The sequence below is a fragment of the Lutjanus erythropterus genome, chromosome 9, assembly GCF_056507025.1.
Source record: "Lutjanus erythropterus isolate fLutEry1 chromosome 9, fLutEry1.hap2, whole genome shotgun sequence".
NCBI classification, from domain to species: domain Eukaryota; kingdom Metazoa; phylum Chordata; class Actinopteri; order Lutjaniformes; family Lutjanidae; genus Lutjanus; species Lutjanus erythropterus.
The window spans coordinates 10,724,733-10,747,551 of NC_139325.1; the positions used below are offsets into that span (position 1 = coordinate 10,724,733).

Consider the following 22,819-nt stretch of genomic DNA (forward strand, 5'->3'; position numbering starts at 1 on the left):
TGAAACAATGTCAGGTTTATTTGAAAAAAAAAAAGTTTATTTGTATTGAATCATTACAAAATTACCACAACTTGTCTTTTTACATTCAGTCAATTTAAATTTAAGACACTAACTGTTTTAAGTTAAATAGTTGTTCGTGTTTTTTTCAGTGTTATAGTTGAGTACTCTTTCAGTAATGTAACTGTACCTCTAGTTGAGTACAGATTTTCTTTCCACCAATGTCAATATAATTAGGTATATTAAGAGTGAACATGTAAATGAGTGTAATTAAAAATGAGGAAACAGTAAAGTACAGCATTAGTCAGACTCAGAGACACCTCGGCTGTGTTCACACCAGTATGTATTGGGTTATTAATAGTTGCTATGATACCCACATCCTCTCTCGCCACTTCTTTGTCCGAGCCTGTCCTGTGATTTAGGGCACTATATAAACCCTACTGGGCCAGCCCTCTGTCCTTTTCTGGTTGCTGTTATTGTTGCGGAGCACAGGCCATGGTGTTTGGCTGCTCCAGCTGAGACAGAGAGCACCTACTGGGCTTTTCCCATGATGATGAGAGCCGTTCTGCTCGGCCCAGTCAGCAGGCAGTGGATAAGGGCCCCCAAGCTGCTCCCACCTCCACTTCTCTCCCCTTCCCCGAGGCCCCCCGAGCCTCCCTCTCCCTCTCCCTCCTCCTCCTTTAAGTTCCCTCAAGTCATGATCTGGCCCGTAAATTAGTACGGGGAGAAAAATAGGTTCTGTAAGATGAAACTGGGTTTCTGTGTGTATCAGCACACGACTCAGGGGAGACAAGAGAGAAGAAGCAGGCAGTAAATCCATTGGAGTCCACTGATAGCGCCTGTTTGCACAGCCACTGCCGCTTCCTTTGATCAAATGGCTGGGGGAGCGGGGGGTCGTGTGGCGCTGCCGAAGGTCAGCTATATATTACACTCCTAAAAGTGATTACTGAAATTCTTAAGTGAAACCATTCTGCTGCCAGGGTGTGCTCTAATCCCCTGCAGCGTTGTCTGGGCCGGGGCTGGGGCCGGGGCCTCTCTGTGGATCTGTGCGCCCAGCACTCCTTTTCCCCTTCCCCACTTGTGTTTTCTATCATCAGAGCAGGCCTAAAAAAGAGCCCCTACATGGAAACATGGCCTATCCAGTTGCAATATCAACTGCCGGGGCTCGCAGCACTGTAAAAAGTTGAGAAAACGCAAAAGTTTAAGACAAGTTACTTCGATAGACTTTGGAGTTTTCAGCCCAACTCAAAGTCTTAAAGGTGCAACATGTATGATTTTTTGTTAAAAATGTCCAAAAACTAACTAAAACTACCAACAATTTTGATGCTATGATAAAGCTGTCTATGTATTGTGTTGCAGAGATATCTACTGAAGTCACCATGCTAAGGTGCTCCATGCTTCTAGTCCACCCAGACATGAGTCACCTAATAGGACCAACAGTTACATGGCTAAGTGAGCTAATTAGCTAACAACAGCTATGCGGCTGTATTATAGAGAACTGGATACAGCCTTGGACTCTGACTCTGCTCATTCTGCTCCTATTCCTATGAGAGCTGCTCATTGGCTCATATGAAGCCAACTTTGGTGTCAGAGCTTCCACATTGTGTGGCTCATTGACCAAGAGACTTCCTTCAACTGAGCAGCTAACTTCCAGTTTAGCCTCCGCTAACTTGAATGGGATAAAATTATTTAACTGTACAGCTCTTCTCAACTTTCCAAAATGTTACTGGACCGAATTGATCAAATTCTGAGTGAAACGGGTCATTTCATCGAGTTTGTGATGCTGAAAAAAGTTTAGCTTAATTTCTTTCACAATGTATGCCTATGAAGGAAACATATTTTTGGGCTGCAGAGTATCACATGATGTTGTCATTACACAGCTTGACTATTATGTCAAATAGGATTCAAAACCTGGAGCTCTTCCTGGGAGCTAGATAGTTAGCATTTACCTAGGTTATGTGCTTCCCCTATTTGTTTGGATCTATTGAATTCTGCAGGCTGGCAATTCTTAGATATTGCACCTTTAAATTAAAAAAAAAAAAAAAGTTTTACCAATACTTTACTTATAGTTTAGTGTAATACTGCTTTGTTGAGATAATTGACTTTTCTTGTTAAGATAAAATTTGATCTTTGAGTTTTGGAAGTCCCCAAAAATTGCATTTCAAAGATGAGTAACCTCAATGGACTGAGAGTTAATAATTTAATATTTTTAATTGCAACCATTTAGTTTAATGACTAATCAGGTTCACAGCTCACTGTGAACACTTTTTTGAAATACACTTTTTTGGGGTTTCTAAAGCTCAGATTCAAGTTTATCTAAAGATTCTACTTTGTTTATTTTACCTCAAAACTCAAAAATCTAGTGAAGGCAGCTGCCTTGTTTTTTCAACTTTTTTTTACAGTGAGGAAAACGAGAGCGAGAGAGAGGGAAGGTAGTGTCAGGAAACAGAAATATGCACACACTTCAAAGGCTCTGGCAGCAAATTAAGGGTTAGGCATTGGACACGACAGTAAGTGGCCTTTACATCAGAAACAGGGTAAACAATGTCTGGATTGTGTTTCGCTTCTTTCCTCCGTGTTGTTGCACAGAGACCCCCCGGCTCTCCATCTGCATGCTGGCTGTGCTGTAGGTCGAGCACTAAAACAGCTCAATGAAGGTTTTTTTTTTTTTTCTGACATGGAGCAAATCATTTTCATCAATTGAGCCATGATGAAATGTTTCGTGTCTGTGCCACCGAAGTGTGTAAATGAATGGAAAATCTGACACAAGAATGAATGGTTATGTGGAGTATGTAATCTAATAAAGCCTCTGTTAAAATTCCACGATTTATGACTGGTAGCTAATCCTCGCCACAATGTTACACACTGTATCAAATCAATTACGAGCACTTATAAAACACAAGTGCTGCTTTAAAGCGTGATACAAACAAGCTTCAAGAGAGAAAAGTGCATGTGGGTGCACGTGTGTGTATGAGTTCCACCAGCGGCGAACTCAGCTGTCACAGAGGCAGGGGCAAGAAGAAAAAAAAAATGGAAGGGGGGGCCACCAGCTCTACGTAAGGGGGGATTTGACTTTGTAATATTTTGTCCACTGGTGGGGCACCCAAGAGTGCATTTTATCAAATTATTTCCAGTGGAAGGGCACCCTGGAGGGCACTTAAGCATGTTTTGTCCACTGGAATGGCACGATAAAGGACATTTTTTCATGTTTTCCCCACTGGAAGGGCAACCTATAGGGTATTTTGACATGTTTTATCCACTGGAGTGGCACCCTAGAGGGCATTTTATCACATTTTGTCAACTGGAAGGGCACCCCTGAGGACATTTTAACATTTTTTCATATTTTATTTACCATGTGGGGTATCCAAGAGGGCACTCATGCAACGTTTTTTCAAACTTGCCCTGCTCCCCACCCTTGTGTCCACCAGTGGTTTCTACTGCAGCAGCATCACAGATGCGATTGAGCCAGCCAACATGATCTAAACAAGAATTATGTGAAGTCATGCTCTATGAAACTTTATACACATTTGCTGATCATTACCTAAGATTGCTTTGTGTTAACTTTGGCACAGCGGCTCTTGGCTCTCGGATCGAAAAAGGGATGATGTATTTCCTCTTATTTATTATTTGCACTGGGCTACTGAGAGGGAAAGGGAGGGAGAGTGTGAGCGGTATGCCTGCGACTGGTGCGTAGATGCCAGGAATAACAGAATGAAACTTGCTCCTCGGCCTCATTAGTGTGTAGAAAACAGTTCCCGGGAGACACAACAGAGTGTAAATACATTTAAAACTCTTTACACCGCAGGATGCTACACGCCAGCTTCTACCTATTTCTGCTCGTTTTTTCCCCCTTTTAAAATGAGAATGTAAACTGCATCGAGTGCTGCAAGTGTGTGCAGGCTTCAAAAGAGTTGCAACCCCATGTTGCACGTCTCATAAATTCTAGTGAGGGAATTCAAAGAGAAATTTATCGAGCATGGCATTCACACATGTTGACAGTAAAGTGGGCCAACTGCACACCGGGTCTTGGGAATTTGTAGGAGCACATGGCCCCTTTTTTTTTTTTTTGCTTTGAAACACCCTCTTTGACCCTTTGTCTGCTTATGCAATGTCTTTGCCCTTTCCATTATGAAAAAAGAAGAAAATTTATATGAGACACAAAAGCCCATAGCAGTGTCCTGTAAATTAGAAATGTCAGATATACTGTTGTAAACATGGAGAGATTTATCTATTGATGTTTCATGACCTGAGGGCCTTAGGTACAGTATTTCATGGACACTTCTTAACCCATTACCCCCTGAAACAGGTGCACTGTTATCCCAAATAAGGCGATGTGCTATAACATCATCATTTCCCAACATTTTTTTCTAATATGAGCAAGCCCCTGCCATATGTTCCCACCCTGTGCTGACTTTCTCTCCACTTGTTTGTACAGTAACGGAGGTGTTTATGGTCTTTGGATGTTGCCAGTTTCACTAGAGAGAGGACCGCCGAGCACCTATGGGAGTCAGCGTACTGTACAGGACCACACTTTTGGCTCCGTCGCCTATTGACACAGCTGCTATCAAGCTGAAATGATCTGATTCCAGGGGTGGTGAACACATATCTGCGCACACGTACCCACGCGCACGCGAAAAAGCACATGGAGACACACATCACATGTTTGTCTTTTCCTTTTAAATGTCATTAAGTGCTACTCAGACACAGCTTGATGTTGACTTTTGGTGAAATGAGAGCGCTCTTGCCCTTTGTTCTTGCTTGACTTATGGTGGTTCATTCAGAGGCTGCCTCACAGGATGCTACAAAGTGTTGGCTTCCTTGCTATCAGCAGAGAAGGGCAGTATGTCAATTAAATGTAGTTAAAGTTCCCATGAAGTCCAAATGTTTAAGTGTTTTTATCACATATACATTACAGTATACGTCGCCTTTACGCCAGTGAAAAGTAATCTTCTAGATATTCTTGGGTATTTTTAATGGTATTTCAGAGTTGGGTTTTTTTTCTGAAAACTGCACTCATGGATGCACACTAAGTTTGTGTCCAATGAAATGCATTCCCACTTATGATGCATCTAAACATTAAAAGTGACAATACGTCCGTTCACTGTAGAGGACTGGAGAGTTTCTCTGGCCTGGGCGTTACACTGTACAAGAGCACAATTTGGGTGAAACTGGATCATATTTTATGGAGAAAATATTTTCTGTTTTCTCCTCTGATGTCCTCCAGCTGCTCAGCTTCAACAGGTTTTTTTTCAGTTATTTAATTAGCAAGCAAGAGAATCAGACACAGCCGCCTACCAGTGAACGCGACCAGTCACCAGGAAGGACAAAGCCTCCGAGACAGAGGGTTCCCTTATGGAAAGCTAGCTTTACTTGTTATTGAAGTAACTTAGCTAACCGCTAGCTGTCATGCTGAGAGAAAAACCCAGCAAGAACCAGCTCGGTTCTGTAGCTTATTCCCTGTCCTCTACGTGGCCTCAGTTTGTCTCTGAGGCTGTTTTGGTCCCGGTCTGGCCGTGTTTACTGGGAGCTCTTAGTCACAGAACAGTCAGCTAATTTGAATGCTCTCCCTCCTAGCATTATGGGCGTAAAGCACAGTACGATTGGCTGCTGTAACTGCCAGTCAGTATCTATGAAAAGTCCCTCCTTAGCTGCCTGTTCTACTGGGAACACAGAACCAATAAGCTTTATTTCATCGGAACTTTAAAATATGCATTAAATTACTTTGGAGTATCTTGCAATTTGCATTTTGCAGAGTAGAAGAAAACAAGATGGGATTTGTAAATTAATATTTTATGAGCTTGTCTTTGAAATTATTAAATATGTAATTTCATTCTCAAATAAGACATGTTCTTATCCCCAGGTTTAAACTGTAGGGAAAAAAAGCTTGAGCAAAGCTGCTTTACTGTTTGGTGAAAATTTGCCCTAAGATAAAGATATATAATAAAAATATGATCAGATACTGCAGCTCAGGCAAGTTCACTGAATGACACTAAAATCCAGCGAGAAGGGAGCCAGAAACCGTCAACACGTCCTCATACCTAAAGCACAGGATAAGTAGATTGCCAATGACTCCCAAAACGACATACATGATCATTGGGAAGTACCAGTGACATGAATACTGGACCTAAAGTATGTGATGTACATCACATCACAATCATATGGTTAAGGTTGTGAAACTGTCGCAGCTTGGTTAGGTTTAGACACCAAAATTACTTGGTTAGGTTTAGGAAAACATTATGGTTTGGTTTTCTAAGTGACGTCACTTACAAGATGTAACTTAAGTACAATACTTTAAATAAGTTAACATTAACTTCTGGTTTCTCTCAGGATCTGAACCCTGATCTTCTGGATGAAAGTCCTCTGTCTGACCCGTCCCTCCCTACACACTTTCTTGCTTTTTATTCTGCTCCCATCATAACTACTCCAGCTACTAAATGTCCCTGTCTAGCAATAAATGTAAGTAAGCTGCTTTCAGAGATGACCTACATGCACCTCTGAATCCGCAGCCTCCCACCTCCAAGACATCCTGAGTGGCTACTTCAGATATTTTCAGTATTAGTGGGGCCTAAAATGTGATAATATCATCTTATATAAAATCCATTTTCAGATTACAAATTACTTAATTAAATACATTTTCCATACCAGCATTTTGTATTGTATATAAATACACCTAATGAGCAAGTATTTGTACTGTAATAAGATACTTTTTGATGTATCTGTGCCCGCCTCTGGCTATCAGCTGCTGATGTAATCACCAAATCATGTCTTTAAGGTTGATTTAAATCTCCTGCCTGCCTCATCCAAGATGTACAAGCCTGAGGCACTGAATGAATGGTAGAATGGGATTTTTTAAATCATGTTTTCCTTTTATTTGGGCAGCTCGACTTTTCTAGTTTTTTTTTATGATGTGCAGAGTCATCTGGTTACTGTACAGCTCCTCGGCAGAGCCATGCAGGTCCTGAGTGATGGAGAAAAGCTGAGAATGGAGAGTGAGAAAGTAAATAAAAATCTGTATGATAATAAATTGCATCACTGGTAATTCTATCCAGTGCGGTGCGCCGCAGCATGCACAGCCCCCTTTATACGCGGGGGCCCGGGGAGATCTGCTGATAACATGGGGATTGATGTAGGCCATTAAAGGAGCGTGTGTGCCGGCCTGGAGGGGTGCGTTACATTTGGCCTCCACAACAGCACTGTATATCAGCATGTTGTCACCTGGGCTGATGTCACAGCAGGTCCTTCGGCTAAGAAAACACACTCTGTGTCCTGGGTGGGTGACCAGCGCAGGCTCACTCACTACCCACTAATGTGCTGCTCGTGCCGAGGGGTGCGTTGTTTCGAGTTCATGGCCTCTCCAAATGTAATCCATAACCAATTAAGCATTTTGCGTGTGTAACTATAGAGACCTTTCAACAAAACAAGATGATGTGGTTCAGCATGCGGACGGAAAAAAAGCGAAACAAAGGCTGCTTCAGGACCAGGCATTCCTGTAATAGTCCTGTTTTTATTGAGTTGATGGGGAGGTTATGAGGCTGCACGACAACATCAAAACAAAAAACACAAGAGTTGTATTTAGACAATCAGGATATTGTGGAGAGATCTTGGCCTAACTTTCTCTATCTCATCATGTTGAGTGACTCAGCCTGTAGGGACCCTCTCATTGGAACGTGTGTGCACTTGTTCATCTCATGCACTACACACCGAAGACCTTGAAATAATCTGACAACCAGTTCCATGAAGGCAATTTGTCCCCTGGTGCACCTTTCTCCATGAACAGGGTCACTCCTGTTTATCTTTTCATCAACAATGGAAGAAGTACTTGGTTCTTTTACTTAAAGGGACAGTTCAGATTAAAGTGGGATTGTATGATGTACTTGATAATCAGTGTATTAGCTAAAGTAGATGCCAGTCGGCACGCCCCCAATTTGAAGAAGCAGCAAGCACGGAAGCTAGGAATTGTTCTGCTGTGGACAGGGTCAGCACTGCCACTTAAAAAAGGTCTACCTAAAGAAAATGCTATATTAATTTGAGTGTACAAAACAAACAGATTGAGGCCACAGTAGACTAGCAACTCCCCTGTTCTGCGGGGTAAAATGACTGATTTGGTCTGGTGGCGAGGTAAAGCGGTGAAAATCTTTCAAATATGGCGCACATTGATTTTTTGTAGGTCTACCTTTTTAAAGTGGCTAAAATTAATTTTATTGCTGACCTTGTCCACAGCAGTACATTGCTTAGCTTCTTTGCTGGTACTCCTCTTTGCTTCTCCACACTGGGGACATGCTGACTGACAAGAACCAATGTATTAGCATTAAATACTCATTAAAGGAACAGTTCACCTCAAAATAAAAAAAATATGTATTTTTCCTCTTACTTGTAATGCTATTTGTCTGACTAAATAGATTTGGTGAGTTGCAGAGTTTTGGAGATTCAGCCTAAAATATCATGAAACTAGGTGATGCTCAGCTCTGCTTAAAGTGCCAAAAACTTAAAAAAAAACCTCAACAGCAATGTCTCTCTCCAGAAATCACGACTCGATTAATCAAAACAATCCACAAACCTTGTCATGTGGGAACTATTTTCTTTATACTTTAGAAAGAAAGTAGTTCCTACATTAAAGAGAACACACATCTCTACTGCTGATATCTTCAAAACTCAGCATCGTCCAACAAAAAATCCAAAATGGATAAATAGCACTACAGGCCAGAGGAAAAAATATCTATATTTGATTTTGGGGTGAACTATCCCTTTAAGCAGAATGGCCCATTTCAGAATAATGTATATTATTGGATTACAATCACTGATGCATAAATGTCTTCATCACTTTAATGTTTAATGAGTTCATTTTAATTACATTATTTATACCACCAGTTATCTTAATTTAAAATCAAATAAAGTATTACTTGATTACAGTTTGTATTAATAAGCTGTCAGATAAATGTAGTGAAGTAACAAGTACAATATTTCTCTAAGAGATGGAGTAGTGCAGGAGAGAGTAACAGAAAATGAAATACTCTAGTAAATGTAGCTCAAAAGTGCACTACTTGAGTAAATGTACTTAGTTACATTATACCACACCTTTACATGGTCTTTTTCTTGCCACACCCCTCTCCTCCCTCTGTCGGGAATGTTGTGTTATTCTGGGATGTAAAAGCAGCAGCAGGCTTGTCATTTCGGGATCATGGTTTCTTTGGATTTAATCCATTTAATCAAAGGAAGGTGTTAATTCACGGCACCAGCTGGCTGTGATTCATGCTGCTACAGTAAAAACCTGCTTGTTTGTTTTTTCCTGTAAGTTATTCCAGTTTACGCTCACATTTTGTCACATTTTTGCTCTGGTTCCATGTTTAAAGGACCAGGTGTAAAGCTGTACGCTGGGATAACACACTACACATACAGTTGGCTCTTTATTTAGATGTGAGGTGCAATGGAAAAGGACTTGGAGCATTTGATAGCATGCTCATTTCACCCTGAATTACAGTCTACAGTGTAGCTGAAGAGAGAATCTAAATAAGTCATTGTTATACTTTTGCTTGTGGAGATAATTCTGTGTATGAATACTCTGTCAAAAAAACAATGTTATTTCTGGACTCTAATAATATTTCACCTTGAAATGAACTTCATATTCAGTTTGTTTCTTGTGTTATGTGATCAAAGGGAGAGAACATGGTCCCTGATATAGTTATACTTAACACGTAAGAATCGCAAAATTTTGGTCATGTCGAATTCATACTCCGAACAAACAGGGGGCAGCATATCAGCAGAGTAACCACTAACTGCTATGGCTGCTGTTAGCTAGTTAGCTCAGTTAACTGTGCAGCTAGTGTCTTAGTGTTTACACCTCTAGCACAGGAGCTTTGGACTGTTGTAGAAGGAAATTTTCAAGCCAAGAGTGACAGAGACCCAGCAGGGGATACTGGCAGGGATTGATGCTGGAATGGCCACCTGCAGCATAACCAGATGGGCAGGCGAAGGAACTGAGCTCAGCAGCCTCCTGGTGAACGTGGCCAGACCGGCACTGCACAGCCTCAGACACTGACAGAGGCCAGTGTGAGAACAGGGAATAATGCAGTGCAGAGCAGCTCTGACCAGGACTGCTGAATAGAGAGGTGTAAGAACTGATCTTTTCCTTACATTTCGTTAGATTGATTTGTTTATTTATGAGGATAAAAGCTGGGAGCTTGTGGAACACAACAACCCTGCGCTCACACACATCCCAGCTGAAACTACAGGTGGACACCTGAGCTATTCAGACTATTGCCACTTGAGGTACAAAGTAGTATTACAGGAAACAATGGGTCGTGGCTAACTGGTTAGCATGCTAACTATACTAACTCTGCAAAACAATACAAAGACATATTTGACATGTTGTTGCTTACTTCTAAACATTATGTTAATAATTTTAGTTCTGTTTTGAATATTTTATACCAGATCTTTTCAGTGTGAAAACAAGAGGACTAATATTCATACATCTTACACCTCAATAAAATGATCATTTAAAAAGTCCCAAAAATGTCTGAATGAAGAGAGTGAAGTTATATATTATTAGTGATATATTGTATTGAAAATGTTGCCCACTCAAATCCAATAAATCAACACTTTATTTAAACAGCATGTTTCTTACACAGAGGACAAATAAAGGTGCAAAGTAAGTGCATTTAAGGTAAGTATGAAGTATGCTGTAACTTTAGAAACAGAATTAGTAAAAACACACAACCAAATAGTTAAGCGTGTGTCAGTATACCACTGAAAATTCAAGATAATTAAAAGAAAATCTTTAAAATTCAAGTAAATCAATTCATTAAAAATATTCTGTATCATGACAGTATTATAGGCAAGTGGTCTTAGGAAATGTTAAAATTAGGTGGCATGCTGAGCTAAAAAGGCTCTTATTCTGTGGAGAAGCTCTTTCTTGACGCTGTCTGGCACCAGGGCTGCAAGAGAGAAAAATTCATGATTAGGACTTTTTCTTTCACACAGTCGCAGTCTAATGCAAGTCGTGCTGCAAAACTTCCATGTATATGCTGACACCCACATCCTTTACTGGAAACATAACATCTCATGACTGCACCACCTCCTACTGAGGCTGCTGTCGGTGAAGAAACTCTGTGTCCTGATATGATGGAGGCAAAATGCTAACTTTAGAAAAAGGCTTTTCTTGTACAAAAAGCACAAGTGTTCTGTTTTTAACTCAACTATAAACTAAACAAAATTAAATGCAAATAACATGTACTTAACAATGTGATCTTTTAGGGAGGATTTTTAGAAATCAGTGTTGGTAGCAGGAGAGATGAGAACAGCACAGCCATGAAAGCTGCACAAAATCTGACAAGAGACAGTTTTACACTGCATGTGTTACACCATCAAATATACAAGTTAAGATACCTCTTCCTTTAGGAGTGATCTCCACCACCAGATCCTCCACAGTGACGTGCTCCAAGCCCTTTTCTTTGATTACTTCTACAAAAAAACAGTAGATGATATTAAAAAAATCAAATACTATATGTATGTATGTATGAGACTATCATATTGATTGACAGATGTGTTAATACATTTGTTAACAAATGATTTATGATGCTGTGAAAGATTTGTGTACATGATGTGATTTGTAAACAGTGATGTAAAAAAGACCTACTTTGAATAATGACAAGTAAATAAAAATGCTGATTTCTTCATCTATAATTTAAACTCTCTAAATATGTCTGAATCTAGCTCATAGTTATGTAAGCAATAAAACTAGGCCTTCAAAGTAGAGATTCACAAGAGAGTAAGAAGACGAGGGAAACTTTCAGTTCTTTGGCTGTCAATCAATATACTTTTTCACAGCAGCCATATTGATATGAAATAGTAGGGTCGACACAGGAATTAACAATGATTCTAGTTAAGGTATTGTCCCATTTAGTGTAGCGGAGCCTTTCCAGTGAGTCAGCATTCACAAACAGCAGCACTCTGACTCTGTTTGACCTGAATATAATGGAACCTTAATTAATATCGGTGGCAAAACCTTTGTTTTACACAACTATTTCATGTCAAAATGACTACAGTATATCTATGCTATGTGTTGTTACAACAGTGCTGCGATTTGTACCTTTGCAGTGAGCTTTCATCTGATCCTTCCATCCACACTCAGTGAGTTTAGCCCTCAGTAACTCTTTCAGTCTGGCAATGAGATGCAAAAACATGTAACAGTGTAGCAGGTGTGTTTGTTTTGTGCTTATTAGGTTATTAAAAACATCCGTTATCATCTTCACCTTGTGCTGCCTTCAGATGGGGTTGTATTAACCATGTTCATGAGAAGAGTTCATAATCGTCCCCCACTTGTGGTACTACAAGTTTAACAAGTTCTAACGTGTTTGCTGACATTTTTAGAACTGGTGGAGGTCAGGGGAGTCCATTTTCCAGTGGATGTTAAGTTCAATTATTGTAATTTCAGTCATATAAAGTTTGTCTTGTAATTTTATGTCTGTCTCTGCATTGTGTTGAAATACACTGAAGGTCAACATTTCTTGGAAAAAAGCTAGATGACAAGAGAACAGCGAGGATCACCAAGCATATCAGACATGACTTCCCATGTTGTAACCATGAGCTCACAAGTTCCATTTGATTGCAGCTTTGATTACAACGCTACTTATTTTATTTACTGATTATTGGCATTCTCTGTTATGTTGACAGAATTACTCGGGATGCATATTAAACATCAGGTCAGATAAATTATTGGCCAATATGAGCCTATCACAGCTTTATCAGTCTGTACTGGTTTTGCCATAAATTAGCTGATAAATATCGACCACATTCACATCTGATTCGACAGATTATGTCCAGGAACTTAATTTGAATTCACAGGCACTATAAAAGCATTAGTATATTTGTGAAGTTTTTTAGGTACTTTTCTAGAGAAAATAAATGATAATTTAGTCAAAACAGTTCTTTGTTTTTGTTGTCATATTGTTAGACTTGGTTTGGTCAGAGCTGTGGAATCTTTAGTCATGATTTTTGCTGACTAGATCTGAGACTTTTTTTTATCCTCAGATGTGCATAAACTACAGATTATATACACTTCTTGTCAAAATGCAAACATGTGAAATGATCTTTTTGGTACTGAACATGAGAAGCTGTTACTTATTGGTCATCAGTACTGGCTGCAAAAAAAAAAATAATATAACTACGCACCAGTGATGCGTCTTTGCATGTCAGAAAAATTAATGTGTGATAGCACATCAGTTTTCCTCGTGGCTTGGAGGAGCCACTTCAGTTCAGTACTCATGACTTATGCCATATATATATATAAAAGTCTGTATACAAAAATAATTTAAATGATACATTAAGGCACCAAGAATGGAAACAATTAAATTGATGCTTATTTTGGACAGCAAACCTTTGGAATTAATCGTTTATTTTTGACTGCACCAAAAGAATAAGGGGGTGGGAACCACTGACATCAGGTATGATACGACTATCTGAATCATAAGTTGCAGACACAGGATATAAGAAGGGATAATGCACTAAAATACAACATAATACAATAGATACAAAATAATAGCCTCAATCAACATTGTTCAAAAACTTAAACGACCTGTTGTTTTATCTTACCTCTCTCGTTCCCCCATCTCTGTCAGCTTTTGGTTTATAGTAGCCCTCATTCTGGTCTCTTTACTCATAGTCTTTTATCTGCAGGCAGAGAAATAACAGCATGTCGATGCAGCAAATATAACGTAAAGCTGGCGCAGCAAAGTTTAACACGACGTTACGCAGAATCTGCTCGTGCAATGTTGCATTAAACTTTTCTAAACAATAAAAGTGTCTACCATACTGAACAGTAACGTTTTACATGTCAGTGTTTAACGAAGCTTCATTGGCTAAACTGGAAGATAGTGTCATGTAAATGTACTTACACGCCAGAGAAGGATGAATAAAAGAGGTCTTCAGTTTACCACAGCGGCGTCAGACTGTGGCGCACATAAAAAAAAAAAAAAGTTAAGATGAAATCACGTCAGTTGGTGCTGAAAACACGGCAGACATGTTTACAACAAACATTACAAAATTCAACAGTCGCTGTGAGCTAAACTATACATTTAACTATCGCTTTAGACAATTTAGCCTCAAAATTGTGATGTTAGCTGATATAACGCAGAAAAAAGAGAGACTGAGCTTTTGACTTCAGGGTTTTTTACCATCAGATATCACATTCCGACTGGAAACATTGAGGGTTCAATGGTTCCTACGCCTCAATTACATGCAATTTTCTGTTACACCACACGGCGGCAGTGTTGGTTAATACTTTTAATCAAAGCCAGTTCTTCTCTAACCTCTAACCTCCTCTTAAAGGATTATATCAGGTTGTATTTCACATTAACACATCTACTCACTTGCTGTTGGCATTTTCTGCATCTTACAGATGTGTGTGTGTGGATGTGGATGTGTGTGTAGAAATACAGTAACTGGGTTGTCACCTGCTGCGTGTCTTTATTTTGTGAGTGAAATTCTACAGATTTCTTTTCTTCAAGAAAACACTCAAATGATACATTAGCTGTTTGATAAGTATTTCACAGTGGGATAGATGTGTACATCACACCAAGGTTACAGTGTTTGGTTGGTTATTTGGTAACTACTCTTGTACATGTATTTATAGATGTGTTCTGACTGAAGCAAACACACTCAGTGGGGGTTGAATGAAGTGTTATTTTCTTTATTTCCACATACACTGTTTCCAGGCCTCTTCTATGAATACCACTTGTATGAGCCTGCTTCTCAGACTAAGTTGGCGAGCAGGGGAGAGTGTGGATATTTTTAAAACTTAACTTAAAACACACATTTTTAACATGAACTTTACTGCTTATTTTATCTCCTTTTTTATATGCTTTCAATTTGTATTCTTTATATATATATTTCTAGTTCAGTGTTTTATTTAATGTTTTGATTTTAATATTTAGCTCTTTTTTTGTTTGGGACTTTGATTTGCATTTGATGTATGTCTTCTGCAGTATAAATAAAGTCTGTTTGATTGAGTTTGATATATCTAAAGAGCATTCATAAAGATTACAAGGTAAATCGGAGGACGAATGACATAATTGAAGCTCAAGGGCATAGATTTAGACACAGGGCTGCCAGTCAACAAGGCATAACACAAGTCTGTTTTCCCTCAGTTTCCAAGAAAAGGGAAATTAAATACATTATATATTAACATGAGAAATGGCTGTGGAGGAGAGTTACCAGTCACTGTCACATTGAGACTTATTTGCTCCAAACTTCAATCGATCATGAATCATGGAGGGGAAAAACATGAATTATAGCAGTCTGTCTTGTTGTTAAAAAGAAGATTGAAACCAGAGGTTCTGGTAAGCATAAACAGGAAAAGCTGTTGCACCTCTGATCCACATGAAATTAAATAAGTGTAAAATTACTAGGTTGCAGGGTTTCAATTCAGATATAATGAACATCTGGATCACAACAGCATAAAACTGTCAGCTGCAGAAATGTCACGCTGACCAAAATAACAAACAAGACTTTTGGTAAATTTTAAAATGAATCCAAAATGATCAAGTAATGAAAACTATCAAAGTGAAAATGATGGATAAAATGAATAGTGTTTCTCTTGGACGGAGAAAAGAAAACCAGATGCAGCAGGAGTTGTGATGTGGGTTTGGTGATGTGGCGTGATGTGAAACTGAAGCTGACGGTGTTGTGTGGTGCACAGCAGCCCAGAGGAACTGAGTCATGGCTATTTGTTCTGTATTAATGCTCCAAACTGTCCGATGCTGATCGTACCCTTGATAATGTGCTACAGTGCCTGAAGTCACATTCAGAAACTGAGTTGGTGCAGGTGAATCTCTGAGGGAGGCTGCTAGAGACGTGTGGCAGCTCTGAAGGACAACAGGATTCTGTGACCACAGAAAGACAATCCCAAGTTATTTTTGATTGAAAAAACACAATTTCATCTTTAATTTAACATAAAAAATGTAGCTTGTATAGTTTTTTAGACCAAGTTTGATTTAACTAAAACTGCTGTAAACAGTGAATCTAAATCTACCTGAAGGAGAAGAAAGTAACTTCAGGTATGTTTTATAACGAATATGATCCACAACATTTCTGTCTGTTTGCTTTCTGGGTCAACATTTGACTGACAACAACAGATCCTTTACTGGATCACTGGATAGCTGGGCTTTCAAAATAAAAAAGAAATGTCCCACACTTTAGAAAATCACAGTCAGTTGTCCCTACCGACTCTTTGCTGCACTTTGCCCTGGAAAACAGCACCTATCTATGGGAATGAGAGGCAGAAAAGTCCCAGCAAAAAAAAACAAAAAAAAAACATAGTAGATCTCAGTGTTACAATATGAATTGAAAGTTCCAGTACTGATGACAATTCAAAGTATCTATAACACAAAGCTCAGGACTTTTTCTTTGCTTGAATACACCAGGAATGATTTTAAAATGACAGGTGCTCCCAGGAGCTATAGTAAAATACAGAACGGGTGCTCTGGGGTGGTCTTGGTTTGCACATAGGACACAAACCCCAGCATCCTTAGTGAAAAGTCCTATGCTTGTTTGAGCCATCCAGCCACCCCACCTCCGCTAGACAAAGACTTTTTCTCTCTTTATACTACACTGGAGGCCCAGTGCATCTCATACACCCGTGAATGGGTTTACATTGAAGTCACTTTGAAAGACTGGCTCGTCACTCTCAGCCGCTGATGTGTACCATGCTTGTCTGTATGAGTCGCTAAGGGGAAGTGTGTGTGACAAACTGGGAATGAGACGGGCTGGTGGCTTTAAAGTCAACTGTGGAAAACAATTCAGACAACACTGCTATTGTTGGAAATTATGCCAGAGACTTTGAAATAAACTGGAAGAGGAAGCTTTTTGTGCTTTTTTATGAATTGTATCTCTTGTCTAAGCTTTGTAAACACCATGCAGCGCTAGAAGAGCATCATTCAAACCATCACCAGTCTGTTACGGCAGCACTGTGCTGCAGGGATGCTGCTCTGCATCAGGCCCTGGAGGGATTATGAAGGAGCAAAAACCTGCTGGGGTTCAGATCATAACTGAAACCTTAATTTTGTTTTCCTGCAAAATACCAATGTGAAACAAACTGAAAGCTACACGGGAATGACTAGAAAACAATAATGTTAATGTCCTGCAGAGACAACATCAGAGTTCAGATGGTGAGACTTTAAAACTGCTGTTTATTCACAGATCCGTGAAAATGGCAGAGCTGACAACAGAAAACCAAGATGAATGGCCACTTTGTTCACCTGTGACCTGGGCAAGGCACACTACATACTGCATTTTTATAGGTCTGTACATAAAGGTGACACTGGCCTCATCATTTTCAACCAGTATTGTGGCAGAAGATCATGTTTATGCAGGAAGAGGAGTCGGGGGCATTAAATAAGGAGAAGGGATTTTAATATTTTTCACAAAAAATAGACACTTTTTATCCTGGGAATAGAAGCTCACCATTCCAGGAAATGCACTTGTTTTTAAGGTTTAATTTCTGCCGAAACACATTGTCATAGCCAATTCCAGGCAAATAGTCAACAAGGAGAACTGTGGGTTCAAAACTTGAGCACTTTAGTCTATTATCTGGTGGTATTATAATGAATATAATATAATTTGCGTATGCTGCATGCAGCTTGACCTTCACCTTCACAACAGCTGCAAGGATGAAATGCCAAGTTTATTGTCTGTGATGTGTCACTGCTAACCAGCCTCATGGAAGAGATATTTTACAATTCTTCATATTATAAACAAATTAAATTCATTAAAACAGGTTAGGTGGTGTTTTCAAAGCCATTGTGTTGAGCTGAGACAGATTCCATGTTGTGCTCACATTCAAAGGCTGCTGCCGCGACCCCACACAAGGCTGGCAGAGTGCACCGCCATGTAGAAAAAGTCAGCCTAATAAATTTAATGATCACTTCAAGTTAAAAAGGGAATCTCCAAAAACAAGCTCTCACTCACTTGGTGTGAGATTTTAGACAGATTTTTCAGGAACTTTTAGCCATCTTTTTGCAGTGAGGGGCAAAGAGCTGCCATCTCTGCCAGTATGTAACCCAGTGCCCAACCCACAGATGGCCCCTGTTTGTGTGTTTGTCTGTGTGTCCCTGTGTGTATTTGTCCACAGCTAATCTCGCATTGCATGTTAGTTCATCCCCCTAATATTTTTTGAGCACATTTATGACTGTATGCTCAATGACCTCTTGTCATTGATCCACAATTTTTGAAAAATGTTGAAAAATGTTGTTTTATACTGCCATTGATTGCCAACTCCTCACTTCTCTTAACTGCAAGTACTTTTAAAACACACAGGGACAATTTAAGTCGCAAATTAAGGATACAACTTTTTTTTTTTGCATAGGGACAGGTCTTGTTTCCCTTTTTGAGGGGGAAAAACAGATTATAGAAGAAAATTCTCTCCTTTTTTAGTCAACAGTGATATTATTTATAGACATGCTCCTGCCTCTAATCATAAATATCTAGATGCTGTCATTCACTCAGCTCTTAGATTTATTATGGTATGGCAACCATCACTGCATTTTGTGCCAAAAGGTTGGTCAGCCTCCTCTTTCTGTCAGATGAGATCAGTACTTTAATCTTGTTATCTATAAAAGTCTCCAATATCTTGATCTCAGTGTGACTTCCTGATTAAATAAAGTATACAAGCGATCAACAACTGCTAGGCTAAAAACAAGACTAATAGTCTGTGATAGGTTTTTGTCTGAATTAGTATTATTTCATTAACTTTTACATTTTCTATATATTTTTATAAGCTATATACACTTTTCTTTCACTGTCTGTGTTTCACATGTGTAGAGTTTTTCAGCTAATAAGGTTGAGTGTGAGTCTGAGTGTGTCCATGTAAGGATAAGGAATGTTGCCTTGTGTTAATTTATGTTCGTTAATGTAAAGAGGTATAGAATGAGACTTTATATGGTAAAGAGTCGGGATGGTCTTTAACCACACATGTATACATACACACCTACAAGACTCTTGTCACAGTTACATATACAGACACACTGACACACACACACATACACACACACACACACACACACACACACACACACACACACACACACACACACACACACACACACACACCACTCCATATGCACTTACTGCATAAGGAGTAGCACATCTGTGCACTGAGACTCTGTCCACACATGAATAAATCAGCTTGAACTAAGAATCGACTGTGCCTGTTTGATTTCCACTTCCTCTGGCCTGTTACTAAAAATCCTTCCTTCAGTCTGTTGAAGGTCTCATTTTTGCCTTTGTTGTGACTCAAAAATTGACATCCATAGAAAAGTTTTGTTTGTCTTAAAATGAAGAATCTTATGGTCCAGTAGTTAGCTACAAAACAAGATGAATAAATCCCCACTTTGGCTGCCATCACACTGTAAGGGAGCTCAGAGGAAAAACTGAGTGAAATTCAGCTCTGCTTTGTTTGGGTTAGATTAACAAGGAGGGGAGAGTAGGGTGAATTATTATTTTGAGAATTAGACAATTTACACTATCCTAAAATTTACAGCACAAAAAACTTTATTCAAAACTTTGCAAATCTTTGTCGGTTGCCACATAATAAATTTTTGGATTACCTGAATCAGAATGTCATGGTTTGCGGTTTTATTTTGTTTTTGTCTTTCTTCTTGTTTCTGACATTTTATTTCCTGTATTTTTCTTCCTTTCTATATTACAGATTGTTTTCACTTGCCCCCATTAGCTTCCCTGTGTATTTAGTCCTGTGTCTTTACCTCCTTAGTGGCCAGGTTGTTTTCATCTCCAGTCAAGCATCCTTGCCTTTGTGTTTTCCCTATTCTTTCCTCATGTTTTTTAACTTTTGCCAGTTATATGGACTTTGGATTTTGCTGATTTGTTTGGATTAATTTGCCTTTGCCTGACTCATCTCTAGTTTTGACCTGTCTGATCTAATGGATCACCTGTAACACCTCATCAAAGTAGCATTCATATTTCAGTTAAAAGTAAGTATGATTCTGTGATCCGCTGTGGTTCTAAACCGTGTTTACATCACGTTCAACCTGAAAACAATTTCAACCAGCAACAGACTGAAGTACTTAATTATTTCAGGCTGAACTGAGGTCAGTCAGGAGCAGTGCAATAATGTCCCAGCTTGATGAGCAGCAGTGTGTGGACCTGACTTCCTTTCTTCTGCACACACACACACAAAATTTCATTGCAACAATGAATAGTCTGTCGGCTCCACACTGTTTGACCCCCAGGAGCCGATGTCTGAATGTCAACACTGTCAGTCACCAGTGAGGGGAGCTCTGATGCCAAAGGTACTGGTTCAGTCACTGAAGATTCTGCTCATTCAATTTATCAATACATGTCTTATTTTTTGAGTAAAAAGACAAATAATCTTGCCATGTAAATTTTGCATCAGAAAAATAATCTAATTTTCAGAAAATATATCTAACTTTGTCTTAATAAGATATTACAGCTAATGTTGATCTAAATTTAACCAATGACAAGCTACAACAGTGGTTTGCATAATATCCCAGCAGAACAAGATTGTTTTTCTTATTTTTAAGAATAAGACCACTTCCACATCTTCTCAATTTAAGAATCTTATGAAATGATACCTATCAAAGTTTGAGTCGATTTATTGGCACTCATTGTCAAGTGTGAGTGCAGGCTTCACATTTCACATTATAGCTGTTCTATTTTTTTTTTTTTTAAATGCTTTTTTGTTAATTATTCATCATCATCATCATCTATATTAAGGTATAGATTCTTAAAGTCAGTTTAATCAAGAAACCAAAAGACGGAAATGTGTCTTATGATAACTTTTAGATTTTTGCTAACTGCAAATCTTAAATTAAGCAAAATGAGGAGACCAAATTTCTCATTTTAAGTATTTCTTAAATAAGTTTTAAGGCCCATTAGGGTCATTTAGTGGCTAGATTTATAAGCTAGCTTTGAGAATTCTAGCCAAGCAAAATTGGTTTACCCAACTGACAATTTTCTTTTTCTTAAAACAAGACAAAGTGATTATATTTAAGAATAAGTGGCTTCTTTCCAGTAGAGCTGTTTTTTCAGTATAAAAGAAAGTCAGTGAGGACTTTTGAAGCCTTTGACCACCTGTTATTATCCTCACAGGAAGAGTAGCTGCTGTAATAACACAGTAGGTAATGGGAATCTAATAAATAAACAAAGAAATAAACAGGTTTTGAGTAACAAATACATCATTCAAACTTGCCTTCTGTTGCTTGTTTTGCATTATTAAGAATTGTTGGACTCATGAACGACATGATAACTGTCTTGCAAGGAAATGCTGAAAGGTCTTCGTCCTTCATTTGGTAAATAAGTGATTACTTTAAGTACGCCTCCAGCTGTCTTTTTGAGGTGAACTGTATAAATGTATTCCTACTTTTTTTAAAATCCTTTTTTAATTCCATGCCGAGGGCAAAGCATCACACATTAATATCTATCATTTAACTTTAATCATCATTTGCAAGCAACATTTCCCTTTTTTCTTGGCAGTTAGATCTTTTCAACCTCAAAGCCCTTTGGATGTCAAGTCATCTTGACTTGCTTTTTTCATGATCAGAATATTCTCTGCTTTCTAGACATGGCTGAACGCTGTGGATCACAAATGGATTCTGGCTTTATTCATATATAAGATAGTAAAAGCCTGCAGATGTAGCTCCACAGAGCGGATATAAATGAGCACTTTTAGGACACATGTTATAACGCTGAGATTTTTTATTTTTTTTTTTGCACATGTAATTGAAGAAACCAAACCTTGGTGTTAAAAATTAATAAAACAATCTTGGAGTGCAAACTTTTTAATCAGGCTAAGGATCGAAAATAAGAAGAGAAGTGGAAAAATAAAGAAGAGACAATGTGTCGAATGAGGTTTTCCTCTGTCTCAGTCCAGTGAATAAATCTCAAAAGATGCTGCGAGTACGAGTCGTGCACAATTAATAAGCCAGAACTTTATTGAGTCTGACCAAGTTTTGAAAAGTCTCAAATTTAAAGAGCCAAACCTTATTATGAAATACCCTGTGACATGACTACCACCCCTGTTCTGCTCAGTTGCTCTGTTTAATTAATCATTTTTACTGACTTCTGGTCGCCTGCATAAGTTTAATTGCTTCTGTTTCACTTGCTTTCCCTAAAATCCACCACTAGGGTCACGTTTAGACAGATTCTCCCTGCAGGACAGCTGGTCAGAAAAGTCCCAAAACCCTTTTAAAGAAAAGTGACAAGATAGGGAAGCTTTTAAATATAATGCGTGCGCCTGAGCGGGACTTAAAATGTCATGCCCAAATAAGAGAATCAGCCTTTTGAAGTCTGGCCAAGAATTACTCCCTGTCTGTCTGAGAGTGGAATTTAGTGGGGCTTCCTCTCATGTTCAAGTGGGAAATGCCTCCCCCTGCATCACCTCATGACAGACTGATTGATGCCCTACCTGCTCTGGGCAGAGTAATGGCCTTCTATGTGAGCGAAGGTCTACATGACACAGAGGAAACTCGTCTGTCTGTCTGTCTGCGTGGGTGTGAGGAGCTCTGGTTAATTATCCACCTCTCTGCTGACAGTGTGCCTGCACGATGAGGAGAGAGCTAGAGAGGGGTTTTATTGCTGCTGGTGATCGTTTGTGCACCTCAGACATAATCTGAGCTGTTTAGACGCCTTTTTAGTTTAGTGGAGCAGATGTGCCTTTGTGTCGAAAGGTGAGGGCCTCAGTGCAACAAGGTGTATAAAGAAGTTCCCGCCCACTCTCAGCTTCTCAAACACTCCTTATCTGCTCTCCCTCCCCCTCTACAATTGACATAGTATCAGCCTATTACCACTGTTATCT

General features: G+C 39.1%; 1 protein-coding gene across 2 annotated transcripts; it reads right to left on the bottom strand.

Annotated features, from left to right (window-relative positions):
- Positions 1-10,620: 10,620 nt before the first annotated feature.
- On the bottom strand, positions 10,621-14,238 carry eny2 (ENY2 transcription and export complex 2 subunit). 2 transcript variants are annotated; one of them, XM_084725620.1, is made up of 6 exons: positions 14,166-14,238; positions 13,887-13,940; positions 13,585-13,662; positions 12,083-12,153; positions 11,380-11,454; positions 10,621-10,928 (listed from the first exon to the last, which is right to left on the bottom strand). In XM_084725620.1, exons 3-6 carry the CDS (start codon positions 13,650-13,652, stop codon positions 10,855-10,857), a joined length of 288 nt encoding a protein of 95 aa, XP_084581746.1. In that variant the 5' UTR covers positions 13,653-13,662; positions 13,887-13,940; positions 14,166-14,238; the 3' UTR covers positions 10,621-10,854. The 2 variants fall into 2 exon arrangements, with proteins under 2 accessions (XP_084581746.1, XP_084581745.1); XM_084725619.1 differs by lacking the exon at positions 14,166-14,238 and having other exon boundaries at positions 13,887-14,156.
- Between the last annotated feature and the right edge of the window lie 8,581 nt (positions 14,239-22,819).